The sequence below is a fragment of the Lissotriton vulgaris genome, chromosome 5, assembly GCF_964263255.1.
Source record: "Lissotriton vulgaris chromosome 5, aLisVul1.2, whole genome shotgun sequence".
NCBI lineage: Eukaryota > Metazoa > Chordata > Amphibia > Caudata > Salamandridae > Lissotriton > Lissotriton vulgaris.
In genome coordinates this window covers 850,514,968-850,542,631 of record NC_141693.1, presented here as the reverse complement: position 1 = coordinate 850,542,631, position 27,664 = coordinate 850,514,968, and the positions used below count along the sequence as shown (strand labels likewise).

The following is a 27,664-nucleotide window of genomic DNA, read 5'->3' as shown; positions in this document are numbered from 1 at the left end:
AAACACCGGAATATGGATGATTGCAGGTAAGTAAACAATTAAATTAATAAAACGAATTTCGTAGCGCGCCCTACATCGCATTTTGCGATGCAGTGCACGGAATGAAATTCATTCATTGTGCCAGGTTTTTTCAAACTCTAAGACCTAAACATAATGTTTGGATGGATATGAAGATCTTCAAGAAGGTCTTCAGAATATTTTCCTGCATATCAATGGCATCACAACTCTCCTCAAAAAAACAATGACCCTTTTCTGAGCCCACTCTGCTAATTGTACAAACATTTTTTATTGAGTATAAAAAAACACGATTTCCAGTAAATCAGAGATCACAACCCGAAATGGAACTGTCTGAAATTGTTGTATTTCACATCATCCTGACAAAATATAAACTTCACAACATCAACTACCCCTGTATTACACAGATAAGTATCATTACATATGTGTAGATTTACTATTGTTAACTCTGCTTCTATGTATCTTGGATATACAAAAGAATCATCTAGGTCCACAAATCTGGTGTTAAGAAATGGAAAGATATTATACATTTGTGGAGGTTTTAATCTGGTAGTTACCAATTTTAAATCATGGTCGAAATACACAAAAGAGTGTATATTATATTTGGCCTACGGTCATATGCCTTTACATTCGGTGTTAAACTTGTCACATTTGCTATGCTTCAAAGACAGAGGTCAAATGTCAGGCTATACCTTCTGACAAACTGTTGCTTATTCTTTTAACATGGTGATTGATGGTTACTTTCCTTTCCCTAACTGCAAAGTGAGAAGAGTTTTTAAAGTGAATTATGTGACAATCTTGCTGAAGTACAGGGAGTGTGAAAGGAAAGGCTTTATGATTTTGATTTTGTGCAACACACAACAAAATGTAAATACATGCAAATGAACTACATGCATTCAGCAATTGGAAAAGCAACAATTAAGCAAGTGTTTTGTAATTCTGAAGTGGGCTGAACACTGAGGTTTTAATAGTAACAAAACAGATGAATACACTAATGAACAAATGATATTCACAGAAACCCAATTTCCACACATTATCATTTGAGTGCATTATAAGTTTATCAGTAAAACTATGTTTTTTCAAATCTAGTTGTGATTTTAATGGAAAATGTGGTGTCTGTAAATGACAAGGCGCTACCAAATAATACTTTAGTTACATTCAAATATCACCCCTCCTCATGTCGTTTAGAGGTAGGAGGGTCACGAAAGTGTGTCATTCCAAAAAGTAAGTTGTGGTTCTAAAACGTTTGTGAAGCACTGCTGTAGATGCAAACTGAGGAATTGATAATCTTTGTGGATATTTAATTATGATGTCTAGAAATGTGTATGTCAGGGAGCCATCTGGGGACCAGCTTGAAGGGATGCTTGTGAATTGGACTGGAAGAATGGACATGAATTGGGGCAAATCATAATTAAAGTAACTGAGTTAAAGGCAGATGAAATTAGTTCTTGATTGATTAGTAGCAATTTTAATTGAACATGAGCTGGTCCTGATATAGACATCTTCAATATTAAAACCACGAAGAATGATTTGAAGAGGAGAGTGTTACAATAGGCAGTAATTCATTCATCTTTAACACCCAGGTGGGAATGAGTCATGGAAAGAAACCTCCGTTAATTGATAAAGCAAATCGCAAGATAATTTGATAAAATGTACATTTCTGCAGATAAACTTGACTGACTTAATAAGGCATGATTTGAATAAATGATTTGTTGATGGTGGTTGGGGTATACAGATCATCTATTGGTAACAAATGTGTTTAGATGAATTGCTACAATAAAGGGGGGATAGACCTGAAACGCATGGGATGAGCAGGGGCATGAGGAAGGGAGGTTGTTCTTGCTAATCAGAAGGAGGTTAAATGGGTTAATATTTTTGTTTCTCTAGTGTAAAGTGACAACAGATGAGGTGTCTCTAGACTTGTCTCAGTTCAGACTATTTAGCTGCGTTCCACCCCAAGTGGAAAGAATCTCCAGAAGACAACAATTCAAAGAATCAAAAAGACTCAGAGGACCAAGAAGTTAAGTAGCTGATAGGTTGCCACGTGATTAAAATGGAAAGATTCTCTACCCCTGAGAGGGCATGCTTTACCTAAGTGTGGCAAGCAAAATTAATTGATGTCAATTTAAATGTTGGATAAGTTTAGGCTTGGGGAACAAAGAGCCAGAGTAGTCAATGCTCTTGTTAACTTTGTCTTCACACATTAAAGCAGTCGCTATCAACTAGTGAGAATAAATGTATAAAGTTCACTGTTTAGGCAGGAGGTTCCCTAAGGACCTGTCTCCAGAAATGTTGGCCAGGTGCATGCAACACCATGATGTAGTGCTGCTGTCTGTCAGTGGTTTGGGGATGAATGGCACATGCATCTGCAACCCCTTCTACAATACCAGGTATTCAGACAGAATATTGAGTTGGAAATGTCGACTTACACAATTATCGAGTTGGAAATATGGTGACACAGAAATATCGACAGCAAGAATATTGTGATCCAGTATATTCAATATAAGGTAAGAAATATCATTTTCAATAATATAGAAGTGATTGTTTTTCGTTTGCAAAAATATAGTTCTTTAAAATATGGATTTTTGAATTAGTGTTATGTATTTTACCTTATATTTTAAATGTATGTGATGTATTTTTCTGCATAAGTATTTTTTATGTTTGTTAATATATGTTTTACATTTTTAATAGTTAACAATTAATTACATTTTGCGTTTTTTAGTTTTGTAGCAGGTTTTGGGTTTATAGGGGAATTGGGTGGGAAGTAATTTAATTATAATAAATAGTGATTATTTTTTATTTACTAACATTTATTTCATGGAGATTTCATAGTGTTCATTTATTGTTAATTAATTAATTGGTTGTTAATATTAATACATAATTAATTGATAAATAATGATGCTAATTGTGTTATTCATTTTAGGTGCGGGTTGTGGGGTTTATAGAGGTAAAGGGTGGGAAGTAATTTATTTTTGATTAATTCATAATTAGTTGTTAATTTGTATTCATTAATTGATTGAAAATTAATTATGGAAATTGTGTAATTAATTTTAGGTGCAGGTTTGTGGGGTCTATAGGGGTAAAATTTGTGTAATAATTCATGTTTTTGTTTCTAAATAATTTCGAATTAAAAATATGTATTTGTTCAAAAATAATTATTTATTTTAATTAATATAATATTGGTTAGGTATTTTTCATATGTATTTAACATAACAATATGTTAAAAAAATATTTTAAATACATTTGTCTTTTAATTTTTAACAAATGTATATATATATTGTATTGTATTTGCTAAACATATTTGTTGTTGTTAATATTTTGTTTGTTTTTAACTGTTGAACTGACTTTAGTGAGAATAATAATTGTTACCCCTTTGCAATCCAAAACTTTCCCTACTGTTGCACTGATTTGAGTGGAAATGGTAAATGTTATCTCGCCACTATCTAACACTTTCCCTACTGTTGCACTCACTGGAGTGGGAATAGCATTTTTTACCCCTCTGCTATCCAACACTTTCCCTACTGTTGCACTCATTGGAGTGGGAATAGTAATTTTTACCCGTCCGCTATCCAACACTTTCCCTACTGTTACACTCACTAGAATGGGAATAGTAATTTTTACCCTTCCACTATCCAACACTTTCCCTATTGTTGCACTCACTAGATTGGGAATAGTAATTGTTATCCCTCCATTATCCAACTCTTTCTCTACTGTTGCACTGACTTGAGCGGGACATCTAAGTTTAAAGATTTTTAAATAGTTTAATGTTTTAATTTATATCAGAATATTTATTTAGTAGATTTTACTTTATTGCTATATATATATATATTTATATATATTTGTAATTGTTCATATATATATTAATTATTATGTGTGTGTTTACTTTTTTTAATTAAGTTTGTGTATTATATTTGTTAAAATGTATATTATATCTACTTTATGTTTTAATAATTATTATTTAATATTTAATGTAAAAATCAATATTTGTTGCCAATATTTTTGTACTTACCTATTTTAAGTATGGGAAGTTGATATTTTTGCATTCTTTATTTTTTCCTCTATATTTTTTACATCGATATTCCGTTGGTGAACCCACAACCAAAGTGCACTAGAGGAACATGCACGGTGCACGGTGGGCCCAGGAAGCAGAATCCTACCCAATTTCTTTTGTAATACGGCTGTGGTTTGACTCCAGAAAGTTATTTTATGTTTGAATGTTTGAAAACCCTGATGTTGCCTGTGTTTGGCATGTGACATTGCAAGCTTGAATTTACTAAGCTCAAAGAAATCCATGACAGTGAGTACAGATAGAGACCCACCATAAGAGGTCACTAGCTGGACTAAAGGTACTTTAAAGTGCTCACGAATTGGCTTCAGAGAGCTGAAGAAATACTTAGGTTCAGAGTAAATTGCCCCCAGCACAAGATAAAACACAATGCTTTTAATTGATTTAGTTTTACTTTACATTCATATTTTTATTAAGTATAATACTGAGAGCACTTTTGAGAGTGTGAAGCAGACAGGAGGGCAGGATGTTAGGTATCAAGCTTGAGGGAGATCTGAGTGCGGGGGGTAGTTAGGGGAGAGAATTTGAAGAAATGCATATCTTTCTATTTGTGGTATTTGTATAGCGCGAGCCAACTAGGCACCAGAAGCTGTACCGGATATAAGACAGTAGGAAAATCATAGAGTGGATCTGGTTGGGATACGGCTCGGGTTCTGAGAGCGGAATTGGACTGTAGAGCATTCTGTAGCCAATAAGATGACATCTCTGAAAAAATACAACACATCATTGGCAGGGCCTTCTCATTTATGTGAAGCTGGAAATGCTATTTCGCAAATTTGTACAACTTGCTACAGGTTAAAATCCTGTCAGAGCCCTCAGCTAAGCGCTTGCAACTGCGTGCAACGCAGATTGTGATAGGGAGTTAGTTTCCACATATGACATAGTATAACTTCATGTTATGGTTCCCAGTGACGCCCTGTGAAAGCAACTCATTGATGAAGATATGTATCTGTGTATCTTCCATCGTCGAATTAGCGATGGTTTTCTGGCACGTGGTATCGGCAGGAAAGTATGAGGTTGGACCACCGCTGACTGTTGTATCCGAAGCTGTCAAAACGCAATACAAAAAAAACATATAAACAGTTGCAATGAGAAGCGGCTGCATTGGGCTCAAATTAGAGGACATATAGTAGGTTATTTGTTTTTCAACTTTTGTATTCTACAATTCAAAAACAAAAGAGCTGTATGTGCATCATTTTGAAAGTAAATGACTTGCAACAAATGCCAATCAGTAGTCTACTTTACACTTTTTAGAACTTAATGATATTGTTTGGACAAAGATGGCATCATACATGTCAACAATCCTGATTTAGGCAAGAGACTTCTGCTTTCTTAAGCTACAAATTATGTCATTTTAGTCCTGTCTCGCTGGGTACTTCCTGGATAGACTCCACTGCAAGTAAATAGAGAAATAAATAATTTAAATTAGCCATTTTTTTCAAGTCCCCCTTTTTGGTGTTCTCTAATGTTGGTGTGTATGCACACAATATTTATTTAAGCTTTCTGTGTGTGATCGCACGACAGCGTCAGTTTACTAACCAATGAAACCATTTAAAGGCTCCTGTGTGCTAAATTGCACTGCAGAATCGCCTACACAACCTTTAATAAGTAAAGCCCCACGTATCAACTGTCCAGCAGGAAGCAGTTATACTGAGCATTCTGAAAATAAAATGTACACGCAGCCATCTTGAAGGAAGCACTTTGTTCCAGCACATATGAGAATACGCCTGGGGCTCTGCAAGTGATATTTTAAAAACACTACAAATAAATGGGTCAACGTTGAAGGGAAATGCTTATTTTGAAACAAACATGGTCTACACACAGACGGACCTGGTTCAAAATAGAATTGACGTATAGATATGTATGCATATATTGAATATTTTCATAAAAACGATCAGGTTCAACCACTTCTTTTTCAATGTGTTCTTACAGTGGTGAACCCAGGAACACACCTCCTTCTGTCTGCTCCAGTAGCACACCGGTTTTGGCTTCCTATGTTTTACCTTAGGTATGTTTCATTATTGTGCACATTTTTTCACTTTTCAATTGTTTCTAGGCACTTTCTTTGTATATTTGGTACGATATTACGTGGGCCTAGATTCTTTATTTCCATGGTACAATTAAATGAAGGCATTGTCGTTGATAATTATCTCATTTAGAATACTCTGAAGATGCATATCATTTTGACATACTTATTACAACATTTCAATTAAATATTTTCTTTTGTTAGATGTTTATTTTAAGCTGAAATTGTACAGATGCCGAGAGCAAACGGCAGTCTCGCTCTTACTTGTTCCAGTTCCTGCAAGTTCCAGTACTTTTGCTGCACTTAAAACGGTTGATGTAGTACTTACCTAAATCATTGTCTGCTGCACACCTTTATATCTGGCTTGCGATTTGGGTCTGCCCTCCGAGGATGTGCAGTGGAAGTGGATGAGGCACAGGCAAGAAGCACCTCCTTGATAGGTGACATGGGTTTGAAAGACACAGAAACAAGCAGTTACGCTGCATGGACAATAAAGATGGTGCTTTCATCAGCCCAGATGATTCCTTCAGTAGTCCAGCTCGAGGTAGGTGAGCTATGAATGGCTCGACCCTGTCTCGAGATAAGTCTCTGGCTTGGGTTTAGCCCTTGTCACAATGTCAAATGGCTCCAAGGTAGAGCCAGGACCAGGGGAGGGCTGACTATTCTGCCACTCTAGTACTTCCCTAGTGGATTGCAGGCTAGAAGGCTGATTTCCAAGTTGGATGGTGTGCCCTGACCAACCTTGACCCCATAGCCCACTTCGATTCTTGTCCTCTTGCAGTGTGTGGTTGGTTTAAACACACAAATGGTCTAATTGCAGGTCTAACGGACCTCGGACCGCAAGACTCATGTTGGGGCGGTGGTGGCAGTCTTTCGGCCACCACATTGAGACCTTGGTGGTCTTGCCACCCTGGGAATGCGGACACCCCCAGGGAACCACCATTCCCTGACAGTGGCGCAGCGGTCTTGAGGCAGTAATATGCGTGGCAGGATCGCTGCGGTCCCACCAAGCATATTACGACTTTCCTCACTGACACTGATTTCATGGTGGTCTTTCCTCTACGAAAACAAGGCATTGAGGAAAGAAAGGGTGCCCTACGGGACCCACTTGTGCCTCACTCCATGTGGATGCACACAGGAGACACAACATGTGCCCCCCTGTGTGTATGCACGCCCAGTTCCAGCAGGGCATGAACTTCACAGTCCAGGATGTGCTGAAACTTCTTTTGACGTTCCCATTCCAGTGCCTATTTTATAGGCACAACCATGGGAACGTCAAAAGAACCGATCGCCAGGGGTTAAAAAAGTCATGGTTCTCACGTGGGTTTGACCGTGTGGTGGCAGGCCGGTCCTGCAGCAGCACTGTTAATCTCGTAATCCGCCCCAAACTGTAAATCACAGCACAGTGGAGCAGATATATGAAATCTGCATTTTTCTTGAATCAAAAGCAGTACATGTAAATGAATCACAGTCAACAGTACTGCGCGTGTGTCTTGTGTACCAAAGGTATCAGCACACTTCACATAGTCACCCGGTATTTATAAATGTAATTGCACTTATATAGCAATTACTACCCCTGACGAGGCGTTGAAGCATTTTTCAGCGAGTAGCACACTACTCCTGTACCCAAAAAGGAATAGTGATGAATTAGTATAGGAAACTATGAAATTAATTTGAGCGGTGGACATGTGAGTCTGTTATTTGGATTGAAAAAGGATAGTAGATGTATAGAAGAGGGAAAGGTTGGCATTTATATAACACTTGCTACCCCTGATGAAGGGTCAAAGCGCTATTTTGCTATGTACCACGCATTTTCACATGGTTTTAACACTATGTTCTGATTTCCAGCTTATATTTATGTGGTTCTTCACTGTTATAGGCCATTCTTAGTTTTTACAGCCTTCACAGGTCATAGGAGGTGGCCTCAAGGTGTCTTTGTGTAGTTGTTGGCCGCTAATCTGAAGGCCCATTTCCTTCCCAAGGTCTCCTCCTCCTCCATTGCAGGCTCACTTTGTGAAAATTATTAGTAGGTGTAAAGTCTGATGGATGCAGACTATTTCAGGACCCCAGGTCACATAGTAATGAACTGAAGTGGTCTCTGATGCTGTATTTCTCTTGTCAGGAGTTCAGGCAAGAAGAAATAATAATGACATTGGCCCCGAGTTGCTAATAATTTACCAGGACTTGGTTTGTTTTGCTGTATTTGGCACAAGCACGTTGGTTTACAGCAATAAAATAACAACGTCACCTCACAAATACAATTCGACATTGTAAGCCTTTTTTGGAAAATGTAAGAAACAACAACATCTGAAAATATGAGCCAGGAAGTCCAAGATGGTCATGCACATTTTAAATGTCTCATTAATGTCTGGAGCTCCAGAATTAGAAATGAACTTGGCAATGGGCAGGTAGGTACTTATTAACTTATATTTATTGATTGGGTGTTGAAAGCATGACCTAGCCACAGGTCGCCTTGAAATACATTTCCTGTCATTAAATTGACTGTCGGTATCACATATCATTCTCCTCTAAACTACAGCATATCTGTATAAATATGGATCCTTATCCATTTCTGTTTTCAGGCGCGGCCGGTACAAGTAGGAGCGGTGTGGTGGATGAGGTAATGAATAATGATGAGGTAGGTCATTTGAGACTCCATTGGAAATTGCTAAATGTGTCTGTGATACTTTAATACATCGCATTTTGTGAGTCATTAATTGTGAGTCGCAAATATTTGCTATAAGAGACTCACAAAATGAAATGGTCGTACTTCTAGCCCTAAGTGCTTAAAAATGGGTGCAAATAGCAACTGGAACTGTTAGAGTGCAAATTGTACTTGTACTGGTGTTGCACAGACGCATATAACCAGCTTCCAGCAGAGAGAATTTGTCCATGCAAAACAGCATGCAAGAGTAATTACATGGGCAGTCATGGAAAAAAATATATGCTTTCATTATTCCCTATTTCTTACCATCATGCGCCATCATATAGCAGGTGGCCAGCTCTACTGTTATTTTTACGGAGGTGTTTTTGAACCTGCTATTAATTCATGGGTCTGGGGAGTGGAATACTCCTATGTTCTTCTAAACTACAAAGAAATGCTAACTTTGCGGTCACAAAATTGCATGCACGCTACTACATTTTTGTGTTTATTCCAAAGTAAGGCCTTTCCTTGCTGGTATGGGTCTCATTTCTTTACACACTTCATGAGTACAATTTTAGCTTGTTTCTTGACAGCAGTTATAGGTATTGGTCCCTGGCACTTATTTTTGGGGACTGAGAATTATTTTTCATCAGGCTTTTAGAGGAAGGCAGAAAAGAGAGAAAATATGAAGAGAACTATAGGAAAATAAGGGAAGACAGGAACAAATAAAAGAAAAATAGGAATACATTGATGAAGGCAGAAAGCTGGGCTGAAAAAGAAAATTGTAATAGTGTGATAACGAGACAAGACATGCACTGGGGCTGTAGATTTTCAGTGAATCTGGTGATTCCAGATTGAGCGCAATGGGAACAGTCCAGCCCGAACTGCCAGGCCAGGTCCTTCCTGGACTGGAAACAAGCATCCTAGGACAGGTTTCATTCTCTCAGCCCTCATCAGCCAGCATAGCCTGACTTCAGTGGCATGGAGAGCACAGACGTTGGTCCGTTGCTCACTATGCCACTGGATTCAAGTTAACCTGACTGAAGAAGGGTGACATACCCTGAAACCGGTCCCAGGATGCTTGTTTCTGTTCCAGGGAGGACCTGGCAGTTTGGTCTGGACCGTTCCAATGGGGCACAGGGGCACAACTGATTTGCATATGGCTTGGTCCATACTGGGTCGGCATAGTGGGCAAAAGAACGATGGATTTAACCCACATCTTTTTCGAGTCTCCTGAGGCGGAAAGCCGGGAGAAGCTTTTTAAAAACTGTGACTATTGTGATTTTAATCCTTACCTGCTGCTACTTGTATTTTGCACTTAGAGGGCTCCGTGTAGCGGATCTATCGCTCACGTGACCCCCTCCTACCGGCTGGCCACGCCCACCTTCAGGCCACGCCCCCTTCCCGCCCTTCTTAAGCGCCAGCTCACGAGCGCTCATTTGGTTCGAGTCTCCTGAGGCAGAAAGCCGGGAGAAGCTTTTTAAAACTGTGACTATTGTGATTTTAATCCTTACCTGCTGCCACTTGTATTTTGTCCTTAGAGGGCTCCGTGTAGCGGATCTATCGCTCACGTGACCCCCTCCTACCGGCTGGCCACGCCCACCTTCAGGCCACGCCCCCTTCCCGCCCTTGAGGCCACCTACATCAATGTGCAACTTCAGAACGCGCAGCGGACGAGCGCAGCGGGAGCGCCGTTTGCGCGCCGAAGGCGCGCCTAAGGCAAGCCCGTCTGCGCCCGTCCGCGGCCGGACGGGGCTAGGGGCACGACTCCATGCCAAAATTATGCCATATTCTTCCAAGGAACTTATCGCCCTCCAAGGCCATTGGCCACTTCCGGATCCCGTCCGCAGACTTGTCTCCTTATTAGGCCTTGCTCCTTCTTCCCCTACAACACCTCACCCCCGCTGCGTGCTCCCCCGTCACCCTGTCCCCCCCCTCTCGACCCCCACCCCATCACTCTGGCATTGTCTGTTTTCCTACTCAACACCAGGTCAGCGGTCAAGCACCACCATGAGCTGTTTGTCCTACTCGACTCAGAGAAACCTGACCTACTGCTCCTGACCGAAACCTGGTATTGTGATTCCTCCCTCCCTGTTCTCTTGGCTACCCTACCCCCCTCCTACGTGGCCCTACACGCCGACCGTCCGGCAGGCAGGGCTGGCGGTGGGGTCGCCTTAATCGCTCGGTCGGAATTGAACTTTCAATCACTTCCCTTTCCCCCCATTCCCCCTGCTGACTTCCTGGTAGTCCGCTCTCTTTCATCTTCCCCCCCATCACCTGCCTCTTAATGTACCGCCCTCCCCAGCCCTCGTCTTCATTCCTACCGGCATTTCAAGACTTGCTGGCCAACTTGGTGGTCAACTACGCCTCGGTCTTGGTGCTAGGGGACTTCAATTACTGGCCCTTAGACCCACATGAGTGCTCAGCCTCAAAAGAATTCACAGAATCCCTTTCGTCCCTCAACTTTGTGCCGCATATAACTGTCCCCACTCACTCTCACGGGCACATACTTGACCAGGTCTGGTCCCTCAACCTCCCAGTGGCCTCGGCGGCTGTTTCTCCGTGCTCATGGTCCGACCATGCCCTCATCTCCTTCTCCATTCTCCGTAACCCGCTATCCAAAACTCCGCACGCCAAAAACACCTGGGCGCGGAATTGGAACAGACTGGATTTTCCCTCCTTGACCTCCCTGCTTCGCAACTCCACTCCCACCCTTTCTGGCTTATCATCTGCCTCTCAAGCCAAGGCCATTAACATCTGGCTGGCTGGAGGCTGCGACTCAATGGCTCCCCTACGTCGCATTTCCATCCGTCGACTTAAGGACTCCAACAGATGGTTTAACGACCACCTAAAAGATCTTAAACTGAGCGCCCGACGGGCGGAGAGGCAATGGAGGAAAAATTACAGTCCCTTATCAAAAACCCACTTTCTCACATCACTGGCCAAATACAAAACAGCAATCCTCGCTGCAAAAACCACCTACTTCTCAACAAAAATAACGTCTGCTGAAAATAAACCCAGGGAAATCTTTGGCATAGTGAATGACCTGGCATTCTCAGACTGAACCTCGCCCCAAATCCCTCCCTCCCAGCTTCTCTGTGATCAACTCAACACTTATTTCTTGGACAAAATTGCAACCATCAAGACCAACATCCCACCACCTTCGTCTGCTTTTGTCGATCCCTCCCCCCCCACCGTTCAAAGTCTTCTCAACTCCATTCCCCCCCTCACTCAGGAATCTTTTCTGGAGATACTCCCCAAAGTGAAGTCGGGGTCTCCGGCGGACGTCTGCCCGGCACGAATCCTGCAGCAAATATACTCCGGCTGCCCTGAACCCCCCATCGCCTTCCTCAATAGCTCCCTGGCACAGGGTGTAGTGACCCCTGCGCTAAAGGCAGCCACCATAGTGCCCATCTTGAAGAAACCTGGCGCGGACCCTTCCATCTCGGCCAACTACCGCCCCATCTCCCTGCTGCCCTTTCTGGGCAAGGTGATGGAATGCCACGTCACCGCGGCACTCAGCGCCCATATTGAGGCGAATGGGGGGCTGGCATGCCGCCAGGCCGGTTTCCGTCCCAGGCATTCGACCGAATTGGTCGTGGTCTCAGTCTTAGACAACCTCAGAAAGGGTATGGATGATAACAAACACCAGGCACTGGTCCTCCTTGATCTCTCCGCCGCCTTTGACACGGTGGACCATACCATCTTACTTGCCCGTGTCAAGGCGGCCGGAATCGGGGGATCAGCTCTGGTTTGGCTCTCCTCCTTTCTGAGCGACCGCACCCAGGCGGTCCGGCTTGGCGACTTCACTACCACTCCTCTCCCTGTCACTTGTGGTGTTCCCCAGGGATCCTCTCTCTCTCCCTTACTTTTCAATCTCTATATCTTTCCTCTCATCTTCGCACTCCAGCAGCTGGAGGTCACCGTCTACAACTACGCGGATGACCTCCAGCTCATCTTTGATCTGTCCCCTTCTTCTCTCTCTGTCTCTAACTTCCAGTCAACAATGACATTCATCAGGGACTGGATGAACCACAACCACGTTAAGCTGAACCCGGATAAAACCGAGCTGGTTCTCACTGGTGGTTCATCCAGCCCCTGGAACTCTCTCTTCTGGCCCCCCTCTCTTGGTCCCGCACCGTTCCCCTCAACCACCGTCAAAACACTGGGTGTCAAAATGAATAATCAGCTCACCCTCCATTCACAAATCAGTTCTGTGGTCTCCTCCTGTTTCCTCACTCTCCGAACTATCCGCTCTGTCTCCCGCTTTTTCTCCCCCCAGGCACTAAAGATTATCATGGCCGCCCTGGTGATATCGCGACTGGACTACGCCAACGCTCTCTATCATGGCATCCCAGCGTACAGCCTGCGTAGACTCCAGACTATTCAGAACCAGGCGGCCCGGCTGGTTTACGGCCTCCCACGTTATCACCACTCCACCCCCCTTCTCAGGGAGCTTCACTGGCTCCCCGTAAAAGAACGCTCCCTTTTTAAGACCGGCTGCATGGTCTTCCAGGCCCGCCAGGGCACTGCCCCTGCCTTCATCTCTTCATTAATAAAACCTTATGTCCCCGCAAGAGAACTTCGGTCTTCCTCTAAGTCCCTTCTTCAGATCCCACGCTTCACACGCAAAAAGTGGGGTGGGTCCAACTTTTCCACCCTGGCTCCAACATTCTGGAACTCACTCCCTGACCATCTCCGTTCTGCTACCCAGTATCTCTCCTTTCGCAGAGACCTGAAAACTTTCCTCTTCAGCCAGGCCTTCCCCGCTTAAATTCTCCTTATCTTTCCCTCTGGTCTTTTCCCTCAGCTGCCGAACCCCCTAGCGCCAAGAAACCGCAAGGTGTACGCTGCGCTCTAGAAATGTTTTAAATTAGAAATTAGAAATCTTTTGACTGGGGGAGAACACAACCCTGACGTACACCTCACATCATTGGGATTCTGTCTGTTAGCTCGCCCCCTGCTTACCCCACCACACTTGTGGATAGTTATGCTTGTGGAGTCTATTGATTGACTGAGCTCTCTAATCTTCGCCCTATATCCCTACTCCCTTTCCTGAGCAAGATACTGGAGAAGCAGATACACACTCATCTCTACAAGCATTGCAAACAGACGGGTAGTCTTGATCCTTCTCAATCAGGTTTTTGGCCTAAGTACAGCACAGAATCCGCCCTACTAGAGGTCACCGATAAAAACAGGATGATCCTAGATAGAGGGCATTCTACGATTCTGGTGCTGTTGGACTTATCCACCGCGTTCGACACAATCTTCCATCAGGTACTGTTCAGGAGATTAAAGGAGATAGGCCTTAGAGATGAGGCCCATCAATGGCTGACGAGTTTTCTTTCTTCTCGGTCGCAGGCGATCAATTTGGGCCCATATCATTCGGCAGTAACAGAACTGACCAAGGGAGTGCCACAGGGCTCTTGTTTGAGCCCGAAGTTGTTTAATATCTATGTGGCCCCCTTGGCCAGTCTGTTAAGGAGCTGTGGGTTTACCCCAATCTCCTATGCCGACGATACCCAGTTGCTTTTTCCTTTTGCAAAGTTCACTCCTGAAGTCCAGGTTACCATCTCCTCAGGAATGAGAAGGATTTCGCAATGGATGAGGAGTAATTTCCTGCAGTGCAACGTGGGAAAGACGGAGATTATGCTCTTTGGTGAGGCCCAACTATTATGAACTAATTTGTGGCCAACAGACCTGGGCACCCCTCCGGCTCCAAAGTCCTGTGTTAAAAACCTAGGTGTCCGCCTAGAACAGGCCCTCACCATGAAAAAGCACGCTGTCCAAACAGCTGACTCCTGTTTTCACGTGCTGGGCCTGTTGCGTCGCATTCTTCCCTTGCTCCCGGACTCCACTCGGAAAACCCTGACCCAAGCACTTATTTTAAGTTGCCTGGATTATTGTAATGGCCTGCTGGTTTCTGCAAATGATACAAAAGGGGATGATGGACAGAGTGTTTGAGCAAATCAAACACTCACCCCCAGTCAACTGATCTGGGTTTAATCCATTACCATTCTTTAGCTCACTCAGCCACCCCAGTTCAGACATGGCCATATGCAAATCAGTCTGACCCTGTGCCTCATGGGAACAGTCCAGCCCGAACTGCTAAGCCATGTCTTCCCTTGACCGGAAATAAGCATCCTGGGACCTTTTTGTACCGCTTTGTTCGCCATAACTTGGCAGGGTATGCTCAGACGTGAGTCCCTTGCTCACTTTGCCACTGGATTCAAGCAAGCCGGGCTGAAGACGTCTGAAATGCCAGAAACCGGTCCTCGGAAGCTTGTTTCCGGTCCAGGGAAGGCATGGCTTGGCAGTTCGGGCTGGACTGTTCCCATGAGGCACAGGGTCAGACTGATTTGCATATGGCCGTGTCTGAACTGGGGTGGCAGAGTGGGCTAAAGAACGGTGATGGATCAAACCCAGATCTGTTGACTGGGTGTGAGTGTTTGATTGGTTCAGATGCTCCGTCCATCACCACCCCTTTTTGTACCGCTTTGTTCGCCATAAGTTGGCAGGGTATGCTCAGACATGAGTCCCTTGCTCACTTTGCCACTGGATTCAAGCAAGCCGGGCTGAAGACGGCTGAAATGCCAGAAACCGGTCCTCGGAAGCTTGTTTCGGGTCCAGGGAAGGCATGGCTCGGCAGTTCGGGCTGGACTGTTCCCATGAGGCACAGGGTCAGACTAATTTGCATATGGCCATGTCTGAACTGGGGTGGCAGAGTGGGCTAAAGAACGGTGATGGATCAAACCCAGATCTGTTGACTGGGTGTGAATGTTTGATTGGTTCAGATCCTCTGTCCATCACCACCCCCTTTTTGTACCGGTTTCTGCAAATGAGGCTGCCCTTGATACACTACAGGTGGTTCAAAACTCGGCGGCTCGCTTGATCCTCAATGCCCCCTCAGGAACCGCTTCCCGGCCCCTGTTTTATCAGCTTCACTGGCTCCCCATACGAGAACGAGTGCAGTTTAAAGTTTGCTGTACAATATTCAAGGTTTTGTCTGGGTCCGGTCGTGCCTACTTTGCTGATAAGTTCACTTTGTATGCCCCTCAGAGGCTCCTCCGCTCTAGATCTAAATCCTTACTAGAGGTACCCAGGATTAAAAGAACCAGACAGGGTGGGAAGGTCCTCTCTTATCTGGGTCCTCACTACTGGAACAAACTCCCCTTACAATTAAGACATTGTACTGATTATTTATACTTTAGGAAGCAGCTTAAGACCTTTCTTTTTGTTTCAGATTTCTAGCAGATAGCTCTTTGTATTTCTCTCACGAGAAGCCCGTCCAGTTAGCGCAGAGATACCCCTCAGGGGGTCGATTCTGGCGCTTTATAAATAAATAAATAAATAAATAAATAAATAAATAAATATAACTAAAATATGTAATAACTTATGGGGAACACCTAATGGCTTGAAGGAGTCCCGTGGTTTTTCCCTCGGGGATTTCAGGCAGCGGTCAGGTCAACGAAAGCCACATAAAATGCTCTTTATTTAACTTGATGTATTTCCACATGATAAGGGCTAGTCTGAAAACTTTATCTACCGTGCTAACTTTAGCACGAAAGCTGGCATGGAAGGGCGATAAGATCTTGACCTCGTTCATCCATTGCTGAAGCTTCCCCAAGACCTCTCTGCAGAACACATTCTGCAGGTTGTCTAACAGACTAATGGTCCTATAGTTAGAGGGATCGGTCCCATGTCCTTTTTTTAAATAGGTATAATTTTCGTTCCCCTACACAAATGGGAAATGGAAGCTACCATCATGATAGCATTTCATAGGAAGTTAATATACAGGACCTTTACGCCTATCTCTGAGTTATAAAGCTCTCCAGTCACTTTTATCTGGACCAGGGGCATACCCTACATTGAGGGATTCAATAGTCTTTGTGGTTTATGCAATAGAGAATATGGGAACTTTTCAGCATAAAGGAACAATGCTCAGTTTGTCTTGGGTGTCCCTAGGAACTATATTATTCCCTGAATTGTGCTTTAAATACAAGTTAGGAAAATGGTTAACCCAAACCTGTGACTAAATTACACATTTTTACACTGCCAACTTATCACCCCTTAGGGTATCCAGGCCCAGACTCGCATGGCGCTGAGCTGAGCTTCTGCCAGCAATCGAACGGTGAGCCCCTCCCACCGGAGTCAGCCATCTGGCTGCCGTGCCACACCTCTCCCATAAAAGTGGTTGCATGAAGTGGATGGTTGGGGGTATATTTACAAGCCCCTTGGGCTGCCGGTGCGTCACTTTTTTGGATCAACCGGCGGCGCAGTGTGGTGTTCCATATTTACAAGGCCTACGTGGTTTTTCGTGGCCTTGTAAATATGGCGCCTTTTCACGCAGCACTTTGTGTGAAAGGGGTGTCTCATGGGTGTTGCTGTGGGTGTTCCCATGCAACACCCATAGATTCTGTTATATTCCCAGATTTACAACATTTTGTAAACCTGGGAATGCATCAGAATCCTAAGCCTCCCCAGTGGAGGTGTTCGGAGGCACAATGAGCAGAAATACTTATATTTCTCCTACTTTTTTCCTCTTTCTATGTGTGCTGCATTCTGCAGCATACATGGAAAGAGGAAAACACCTCAGGTGATAGCTGTTGTGCAGAAAGGTGTCAATTCTGCACAAAAACAATCTCCCCTAAAACGCAGGTACCCTTGCGCCATGGCGCAAGGGTGCCTGCGTTGGTGCATGACAGCATATTGTGTCCCAGCACAGGTAAAAGCAGTGATGCGACATATTGTTGTGAATATGATAAATTCCTGTACTTTGAAATGGTGCTGCCCAGCACAACAAAATGGTGTGTCTGCATCACTTTCTTGTAACTAAGGCCCCTGGTACACGACCATCCAGGCTACCCTGTGCAGTAATGTTCCAGAATGAGCAGTTGTCCCTTCTGTCACAGGCTTCTAAAAGACCTTTCCAATTTTCATTTCCTTTTGCTATCAAGCAAAATGCACTTATACTGACCTGTAGCAGCACAAATTGTATCCAAATGAAAAGATTTAAGGCTCAAGATCAGCTGCATTTTGGCCTTCAGACCAGTGGCAGCTAGTGGCAATTTAAACAGGTGGGCAACCATCACACTGACGGGCATTAATAAAAACCAACACTGCCCATAGGCTCAAAGCCAAAGCTTTCAATCATGGTCCATTTTAAACTGTGTTTATACCAGGCCATGACTGTGATCACTGGAGTTGAGACTGAAGGTACTGCAGGTTTCTCACAGTGCCTCGCAGTGAATTCAACAAACATATTATTTTTAATATTTTAAACTAAAAGATATCCTTACCTACTGCCTCCTGCTGGGTGCTCCTCTTCTTCTTAGCAGCACAGGATCCCAGAGCTCCATCAAGCAACGGCCCTCTACCAATCCAGATGTGTGTATCATGCAGCTCAGGCAGCAAGCATGAGAGAAGCACCACGATAGGCTGGAGCACGCTAGGGTGACTCTCCTTAAAGCGCTGGAGATCTGGGCTTGCTCTCCGGGTTGGAGTGTTTAAAGAGCACATGTCATACTGGCCGTCGCAAGACAGCAGGCCAAAGTGACATGTGCACTTTAAACTGAAGGGTACACTGTTCCTCCCTGCTTCTGCCCCATCCTCAGACTTGGCTGCTAAAAATGCGTTTTATTACCATTTGATTTTTTCATGTTTCCTGCTCTCCAGAGGAGGGACGATGCTCCTATGCTCTCATGGACGCAAAAACAACAATTGATGGACAGAATGCAGAACAATGTCATACATTCACTCCAGATCTGGGCCTAAATCCATTGTTTTTTTGCCCACCATGCCATTCCAGTTTGGACCTAGCCATATGCAAATCAGTCTTGACCCTGCGCCCGATGGGAACCGTCCAGCCCGAACTGCCAGGCCAGGTTCTCCCTGGACTCGTTTTTTTGCTCACCATGGAGGCACAGCCGCTGCTTTGATACCTAGGAATAGTCCTTATTTTTGGTGGTTGTCGAGCTGAGTGTGCATTTAAGAAACATCCATTTAGTAACTCAAACAACTAGCTATGTATTTCAACTATAGAAATATCCTTGAGAGCACTTGACTCATAGGGAGCCAAGTCTGTACTGAAAAGACGGTACATTCTTGTAAGACTTGTAGTAGAAGCTGTTACTTTAGGCCGCTTGATAGCCCTCTCTGTCTAACTATTGATGAGGCGTGACTTGTACCCGATTTGGGTGAGTTTCAGTGCTCCATTTCCTACTGTTTTTTGTTTACCACCAATGACACCAGTATGTTACGGATATGTTATGTGTGCCACAAGTCTGCTTATTATGTTTGCTGGCCATTCACCTCTTGAGTTGCACTAACCACTTGTGCATGTGTTTGTGGCATGTTTTTAATTTCATTCTGGAGGTGTTGTTACTGTATGTACATACCATATTCATGTACCATTGTTTTTCTCTCTCTGTTTTGAATCTTATTATGTTGGTCCCATGATTTGTATTATTAAGGTACCTCATTGAAAGGTCCATTTTCCATAAACAACCACCTGTGTAGATAGTGCATCAAGATAGGTCCTGAAGAATTGCCGAGTGATTTACACACATAGGGCAAGAAACATGTTGACCATAACTACACACTTATAGACACCTCCAACCATTATAATCAGCGGTATCCCTATTCTGGTTTTGAGAAAAGTGGGCTCGCAGTTTAAAATTCATTTTGGAGCACCACCTCACCTCATTTTATTTCTCCTCCCATCACCTCACATCTACACCACTAGGGCCCTCACACGCACCTCATCTATAAGGTTTGGGAAATAGATCTCTGACAAAGAGCCCCTCATAGGGTGCCCATCAGGCATTGCAGCACCGGCCTGATGAGGAGCAAGCCCTATGATGAAGCATGACACCCAAATGGGTGTATGAGGGCCCCACTCCCCAAATTGGGAGACACCCACACTCCACTAATGAGTAAGGGTGTTGACCAACCGAGCCTCCTTCTCTTCTTTCCCCACCCTACAGGAACTGAATACTCCTTCAGTGCCACATTGTATTCATTAGGGCCTGTATGCTGGGCCCATAGGTGCCCCTTCTCCTTCATTTGAATTGAGTCCAGTCCATCAATGCCTATGGCATTTATGGGCTCATTATGATGTGGGGCGGAAAGCCTCCTTCCAACAGTCGGAATCTCCTCAACCACGTTGGAGCCCTTCCGACCGACTCCTTTATGATGTTCGCGGTCAGAATTTAAACCGCAGGGTCATTCCGAATTGGTGCCGAGCCACTCGCGGAATATTCCTGTTGGTCGGAACTGCATAGTTCACCCCTATGGACAGAGTTTCTACCCTCTGGATTACAACAGCTTTTCAAAGTCAGCCTGTCTGACACAAAAAGGTTGTCGGAAAGTGACTTTGGGCCCCCTGGCAGGGCACAGTTGGCCACATGGCCTATGGTCGATGACTGATGGGATGCCTAAGGGACCCCTCCTGTAAAACTCTGCACTCTGTGGCAGGCACTGTGGGGTGCCTGAGACAGGGTGCAGAGTTTTCCGCAAAACCCCATTTCCGCATAGAAGCCTGTGCTAAGGCCGGTTGTCGGGCAGAACATGAGCTTCCATAGGGAACAACAGGACTCCGACCGAACAGTGGTCCATCGCATCGTAATCCGGCAGTCAGAACCGCTGACCACAAGTCAGTTGGACCCTATTCTGAGTCGGTGTTGAGTGGAGGCTTTCCTTCCAATATCGTAATGAGCCCTATAGTGAAAAATGCTTCATATAACTATTTAGAAAATTAAGTTTAGGCCTCACCTATGCATTCTGCCAGCCGTGTCCCACCGATGAACTGAGTTGTCCAAATAAAGTTGGTGTGTTTCCCACATTCTTCATACAATCGGCTTGTTCTCAAAAAGTTAAAGTCGAAGCCCTTTGTGAGAATAAGGGTTGAACCATGCAGTTAATTCAAGGCAATTTTAATGAGCACTGAGACATCAATCATTGCAGCAATATATAAAGACTGGCAAAGATTTCCTAAACACATGCACAAATGTGTGTTGACAACTTCTGTGTATTTTATACAAATCACATCTTCACCAAAAAGAGCTATGGAGTTTTTTATGCTTTCCAAGCACTTTAACCCCTTCGATTTGTGTGACAAGGTCAGCTCGTCATGGGCGTTACCTGCGCTGTGCGTGTGACGAGTTGACCTTGTCACTTAACGCAGGATTTTCAAAATCGCAGCGCTCAGCGGGAAAACCGCTAGCACGCATGTGGTTACACAGCCTCCTGTATGTTTGGTAGCCCATTGCCACACCCACCACTTTATGCACATATGTTGACAAAATGCTCCATTCATGCTGGGCAAAGACAAAGGCCATCAGGAAAGGCTACATATGCTATTAATGCAGTGCTTAATTTGTGCCGGTGTTTATGGGTACTCAGCACCAGAATTATTATTTAAATACCGGCACTTATTTATCAGAGTCCATTACATAGTGGCTCTGTGTGTCTGTTTTTCAGTCAAACACATCAGTGGTGTGTTTAACTATTTTACATACTTCTAATAAAGAGAAAACTAGATTTTTTTACTGTTGTCTGTGAGCTGTAATAGTCTAACAGGCCATGCTTCTTTGATTGTGAATACTGGTATGAATTAATTTATTTAGAATTTGTATAGTGCAAGCCTAGTTAAAAAGCAGCAGAGCCCTGTACATGGTCAGCGGTAAGCATACATTTAACAAGTGAAGGGAAGTAGCTATAAAATAGATTGTTAGTGCATTGTGGTGTAGTCTCCGTCACTGCTGGGAGTCCCCTACCTCCTCCCCCACGCAGTGCTGAACCCATTTCTAGCTATTTGGGGTACTTCACTCTTAGGGCTCCACCACCTTTTCAACAAATGTATGTCCTTTTTTTCAACATACTGGGGATTCTAATGGTATCCAAGTTTTGTAGAGGAACTTGACTGAGAAAATAGGTAAAATATAGCTAAATTCAGATTTATGTAGGAAAAAATAGGAAACAAGTACTTTAGAGGTAAGTGTCTGTTTTTTTCCTATAAATGGCATTGATGAATAGTTTACTGTGCTAAGGTCGCCATCTTGCCAGCTTTCAGAAACATACAGAGCTGAATGAAAAACTATTTTCCTACCAAAGTTTTGGCATTTTTCAGAGGTAGCCCATTTGTTTGTGTGCACTCAACCTACTTTAGTTTGTGGTGAAAACTAGTGTGAAAGCCATGGGTTATCCAGAAAAGCTATAGATTTATGAAAGGTAGACACACTCACATACCTCTCACACATCCATACAGTCACTGATACATCTACTGACATACCCCCTCACAGATCCACACAGGCCCTCACATACCCAATCACACACAAAGTTACACAACCACACAGCTAGTCACACACCACCACTCAGAGACCCACACAGCCACTTACATACCCCTACAGCCAGTTACATACCCACAAAGAGATCCAGAAAACCACTCATACAGACACTCACACACCCAGTCACACAACCATACAGCCACTCACACACCCTCTCACACACCTATGCAGTCACTGATATATCCACTGAGAGACTCAAATAACCACTGACAAACCACCCTCAAAGTACTCACACACCCTCTAACATACCCACATGACTACTCACACACCCATATACAGTTACTCACACACCCACTGTGTTAAATCTATTGTTGTTTTGTATTGAATGAGTGCTTTTGGTTGGGAACAGATCCATTGATCCATTGCATATCTGCCCTCAACATAGTCAGAAGACCCCTTATTTGGCCTAGGATCCTCCCTGGACTTGTAGATACGAGTGAGAAATTAGAAAAAGGATTTTAAAAAAAGAAAAAGAGCCAGTGTATGGGAATAAGGTTGGCTCTGAAAAGAGACTTTGGGGCCCATTAGGATGTCGGGCAGATAGCCACCGCCATGCGGGTGGTGGCGATCCGCCCGACATCCTTGCCCGCCTGCCACCCATTCCCCCCTGCCATATTACTATGGCGGGGGGACCGTGGCGGACGGAAACACCGTCCACCGCTTTTCCGCCCCGGTCGCATTGCGACTGGGGTGGAAAAGGGTTTATATGGTGGCGGTGTCTATCAGACACCGCCCGCCATATTAGGATGGGCTTTTGCAGATGCCTTTCCGTGGCAGCAGAAAGGCACGCGGAGTCTGCTTTGGGGGCCCATTGCGGGCCCCCAAGGACTCGGGGGGGGGGGGTGCACATGGTGGGTTCCTATGGTTTTTTTCCTATAAATGGCATTGATGAATAGTTTACTGTGCTAAGGTCGCCATCTTGCCAGCTTTCAGAAACATACAGAGCTGAATGAAAAACTATTTTCCTACCAAAGTTTTGGCATTTTTCAGAGGTAGCCCATTTGTTTGTGTGCACTCAACCTACTTTAGTTTGTGGTGAAAACTAGTGTGAAAGCCATGGGTTATCCAGAAAAGCTATAGATTTATGAAAGGTAGACACACTCACATACCTCTCACACATCCATACAGTCACTGATACATCTACTGACATACCCCCTCACAGATCCACACAGGCCCTCACATACCCAATCACACACAAAGTTACACAACCACACAGCTAGTCACACACCACCACTCATAGACCCACACAGCCACTTACATACCCCTACAGCCAGTTACATACCCACAAAGAGATCCAGAAAACCACTCATACAGACACTCACACACCCAGTCACACAACCATACAGCCACTCACACACCCTCTCACACACCTATGCAGTCACTGATATATCCACTGAGAGACTCAAATAACCACTGACAAACCACCCTCAAAGTACTCACACACCCTCTAACATACCCACATGACTACTCACACACCCATATACAGTTACTCACACACCCACTGTGTTAAATCTATTGTTGTTTTGTATTGAATGAGTGCTTTTGGTTGGGAACAGATCCATTGATCCATTGCATATCTGCCCTCAACATAGTCAGAAGACCCCTTATTTGGCCTAGGATCCTCCCTGGACTTGTAGATACGAGTGAGAAATTAGAAAAAGGATTTTAAAAAAAGAAAAAGAGCCAGTGTATGGGAATAAGGTTGGCTCTGAAAAGAGACTTTGGGGCCCATTAGGATGTCGGGCAGATAGCCACCGCCATGCGGGTGGTGGCGATCCGCCCGACATCCTTGCCCGCCTGCCACCCATTCCCCCCTGCCATATTACTATGGCGGGGGGACCGTGGCGGACGGAAACACCGTCCACCGCTTTTCCGCCCCGGTCGCATTGCGACTGGGGTGGAAAAGGGTTTATATGGTGGCGGTGTCTATCAGACACCGCCCGCCATATTAGGATGGGCTTTTGCAGATGCCTTTCCGTGGCAGCAGAAAGGCACGCGGAGTCTGCTTTGGGGGCCCATTGCGGGCCCCCAAGGACTCGGGGGGGGGGGGGGTGCACATGGTGGGTTCCTATGGTACCCCCCAGCAGTTCCATGCACAGCAGGCACCGCACCGTACGTTCCATGCTGTGCATGGAAGTGCACAGCATGCCTTCCTGCCATTGTGGCGGGTGGTGCTGAGTGCACCGTCTGCCACAATGGTTGGAATGCTGGATGCGCTCGCCACTGTGGCGGGCGCATACTAATGCTGGCCACGGGACCCCCGCCCCTATGGTTGGCGGTCCAGATCGCCGGTAGGATGACGGGCGGACAAAGTCAGGTGAGGAGGAGTGAGATAGTGACCGAATGAGGGAACAGAGAAAGAGAAAGCTGACAGTGGCCTCAGTGACAATTTGACAAATGTGAGCTGAAAGGGACTATTATCACAGTTAGATGACGGCTTGGTTTTGTGTCAGTGGCAAGTAGTCTTTAGGTTACTTGTGGACATTGTGGGGGCTCATCTAAGAGTTATATGAATAAACATGGCTTATTCTGCCCCTAAAATACAAGGGTGATACTGCACTTTCCCGAGCCACCTGACTGCTCTGTCTCTTAACCACTATGCGTGCATGTCTGTTGTTTCATCACCTGAGAGCCCTTACTCTGTATAGTGCTACAAAGTTTTAAAAAATCTGCATTTCGATGGAGCTGTTGTCTATTGCACCCTTCTGTTACATTATAAGTATATAATTTAAAGCCTGTAGCAAAAGCATTAGATGAACTAGGCACACAACAGACAAACAACCTTTGTTTGTTCTCCAAATCATCACAGTTGACAATTTGGATAATAACACAGGCAACAAGCCTCTGCTGTGACTCGAATATTTCTTGCATATTCCTTTAGTATTATCTAGGTTTTCTGAGATCACACAACAACAAACTCCCACTAAAAGACCCCTCGGCTACAGAAGGCGCGCAGTACCTGCAGAAGATGAACCTACCTGGCTAGATATTCTAAATCATTTCAGGCACTTCAGAAATGTATCTAACCTCTCAATCTAAACAGAAATAGGTTTAGTGAAGGACCCTGAACTGTTGAAATCATCCTGTCTTTGCCACATCATCGGAAGGTCACTGAATGGAAGACTCCAGAATTAGTCTGGGAATAAGATTGGATATCATTGGAGAAGAGTAATTTAGGCTCCACCCTCTATTATGGCACTGTTCAAATTTTTGTGGCCTGCCTTGTATTTTGATCTTCAGTGAGTCCACAGAGTATGCTTTATTTTTTCCATGACACACATTTCCCTTCAGAACAACAGGTTATGCTCTCAAGGTGGTGGGTCCAAACTGAACCAGTAACCACAGATGAGGGTGACTGCTGCACTCTCCAATCACATTATATAGAGACCGGGGTCATACTGGGAAAGAAACTAGGCCAAGGCATCAAAATAAAAAAGTAGCCTCTATAAGTACATCAGATAGAGAAGAACATGGTCCACATCAGCAAATAGGGATGTTTTGAATTTTTGGAGACATTATAGGTGTTTTGATATGTATGCATGCATTTGTGTTTACTATAAGCAATGTTTGTGGTAACATCAACAGTAAAAACCTGCCCACCAGACCATAAAACAGACTCACGAACCTCCAGGAAACTGTCCCACACACTATCTTATCCCACCAGCCCCTCGAGCACTGCTTATTTGCCCTATAGGACAGTCCAACCCTAATGGATACTGATATTCAGTCAAAGTTAATTCGATAGTTTAGGAGTACAAACCATTTTTCCTGTACCAATAGTGAGAAAAATGTCTACAGCCCCCTAAAGTCTGCTAAGGACCTCGTAAATGGATTCCATTATGTAACATCTTTATATGTTGTGTGTTTGAGTCCATGTCTGTTGTTCAAGGTAACTGGGTGTTGAATGTCTTTCATATTCTTCAAGGTTCTTTAATACAGCGCACAATGGTGGTCCCACACCAATTATAATGTCACTGGAGCAGCTCCTGGGGTGCACCTTAGATACCCTTTGCAATTTCCCTCATCAGGTGTATTTTATTATATTTTATTATATTTAATTTGTGTGTGACCTCTGCTGAGTATCTCAGGGAGAGCTAAACAAGAATTCTTATATGAAAAATATAACATCCTCATTACAGCGAAGATGCAAATTTAAAAACCAAATAAAATCACATAACTGTTCTCGAAGCCCCAAACCCTTCACATACTATAGGTCAAATAAAGGAATGTAAAAGGCAGGTGAAGAAGAAGCGGAAGGGTAATAGAGGTAATCACAGGGCAGCTGCTGGATTACCCTGAGTTTGGCTTTTGCACATAGTGAGAATATTAAAACGTGGTCTTCCACAGCACATGGCTCTTGGGCTTGGAACCACTAGACCCAAGTCAGCACAATGTCACAAAAAACAGGACGAGTAGCAAACCTAGTGCTATTGTACATGGCTTAACCTATGATCCAGAATGTTACCACAAAGGAGAATATAGCAAACAAACACTCTCAAACACTTCAAACATGCCTATGTCAAAGTGGACTACTCTGCTAAAACAGTTTAGATAGATTTAAGGCTGAAAATGGAATGATTACAACTAAAATAAAGTGCCACAATAATGCCACAAAATTTCCATTTTGTGCTGCGAACTTTGCAAATCTATGCCTAAATATCCAGGTTAATGTAAAGGTAGTATTCTGTTTAAAGAAAATCTTGTGAACTTTTGACCTACTGGTATGCAGAGATTATTGGAAACATGATTACTATGGAAACAGAGCTAAAAGAGTGTGGGGAAGGGACAAAAGAGACAGCAGTGTTGAAACTGAAAAGCAGACAGATGTACAAAATTGTTCAGTCGGAGTGGTATGTCTTATAATTTAAAATATTTCCTAAAATTGAAAATAAATAAGAACCATTAACAGCAGATTGTTGACTGCTTTTAACACCTTGGCTGCTACTGTTATTCCTCCCCTGTGCTGGGCCTTAATAGAAATGGGTGTGGTCATGACGAGCTCAGCTCGTCATGAGCACATGAGCACCGTGCATCATGACGAGCTGAGCTCGTCATGAGCACCGAAGGGGTTAAGGACTGTGGCATGGATCTGTTGGTCCACTGCAGATTCACACAGGGGGCTGCACTGAGCTCAGTGGTGGAGCCGTGATAAAGCTACCAAATTGGGCTTCTTGACTAGAAATATGAGAAGAGTGACCATTTGAAAGTGGCGTAACAAAAATAAAAGATTAAAGGAAGTCTGTGATTTGCTAAGTGCAGGAATATAAGTAAGAGCACATAGCGAAGGTTAGTCAGTTTAGGTACGTTTCTACTGAGAGTGGAGGATGATTGCCACATTTCTAAATTGATATTTGCAGTGAAAAACAGATGTTAACAGATAGTAACACTATGGGCATCATTAGGATGGTGGGCGGACTTTGTCCGCCCACCATCCTCACGGTGAAAGTGACCGCCCGCCATAACAGGACAGGCACCACGCGGTGCCTGCCACGTTGTTCTTTGAACGGCAGGGGCGTACCATAGGTACCCCCCATGTGTACCCCCACCTCCCTGGAGTCCATGGGGGT

The 27,664-nt window shown here is 44.2% G+C and overlaps 1 protein-coding gene across 2 annotated transcripts in view; it reads right to left on the bottom strand.

Annotated features, from left to right (window-relative positions):
• Positions 1-342: 342 nt before the first annotated feature.
• The window catches only part of LOC147711690 (uncharacterized), a 104,703-nt gene continuing 77,381 nt past the window's right edge, over positions 343-27,664 (bottom strand). For both annotated transcript variants that reach the window (XM_086922401.1, XM_086922402.1), the window contains exons 5-6: positions 20,524-20,638; positions 343-5,128 (exon numbers count right to left, since the gene is read on the bottom strand). In XM_086922401.1, coding sequence (XP_086778527.1) covers positions 4,944-5,128; positions 20,524-20,638 — 300 coding nt within the window. In that variant the 3' untranslated portion in view covers positions 343-4,943. The remainder of the gene's footprint in view (positions 5,129-20,523; positions 20,639-27,664) is intronic.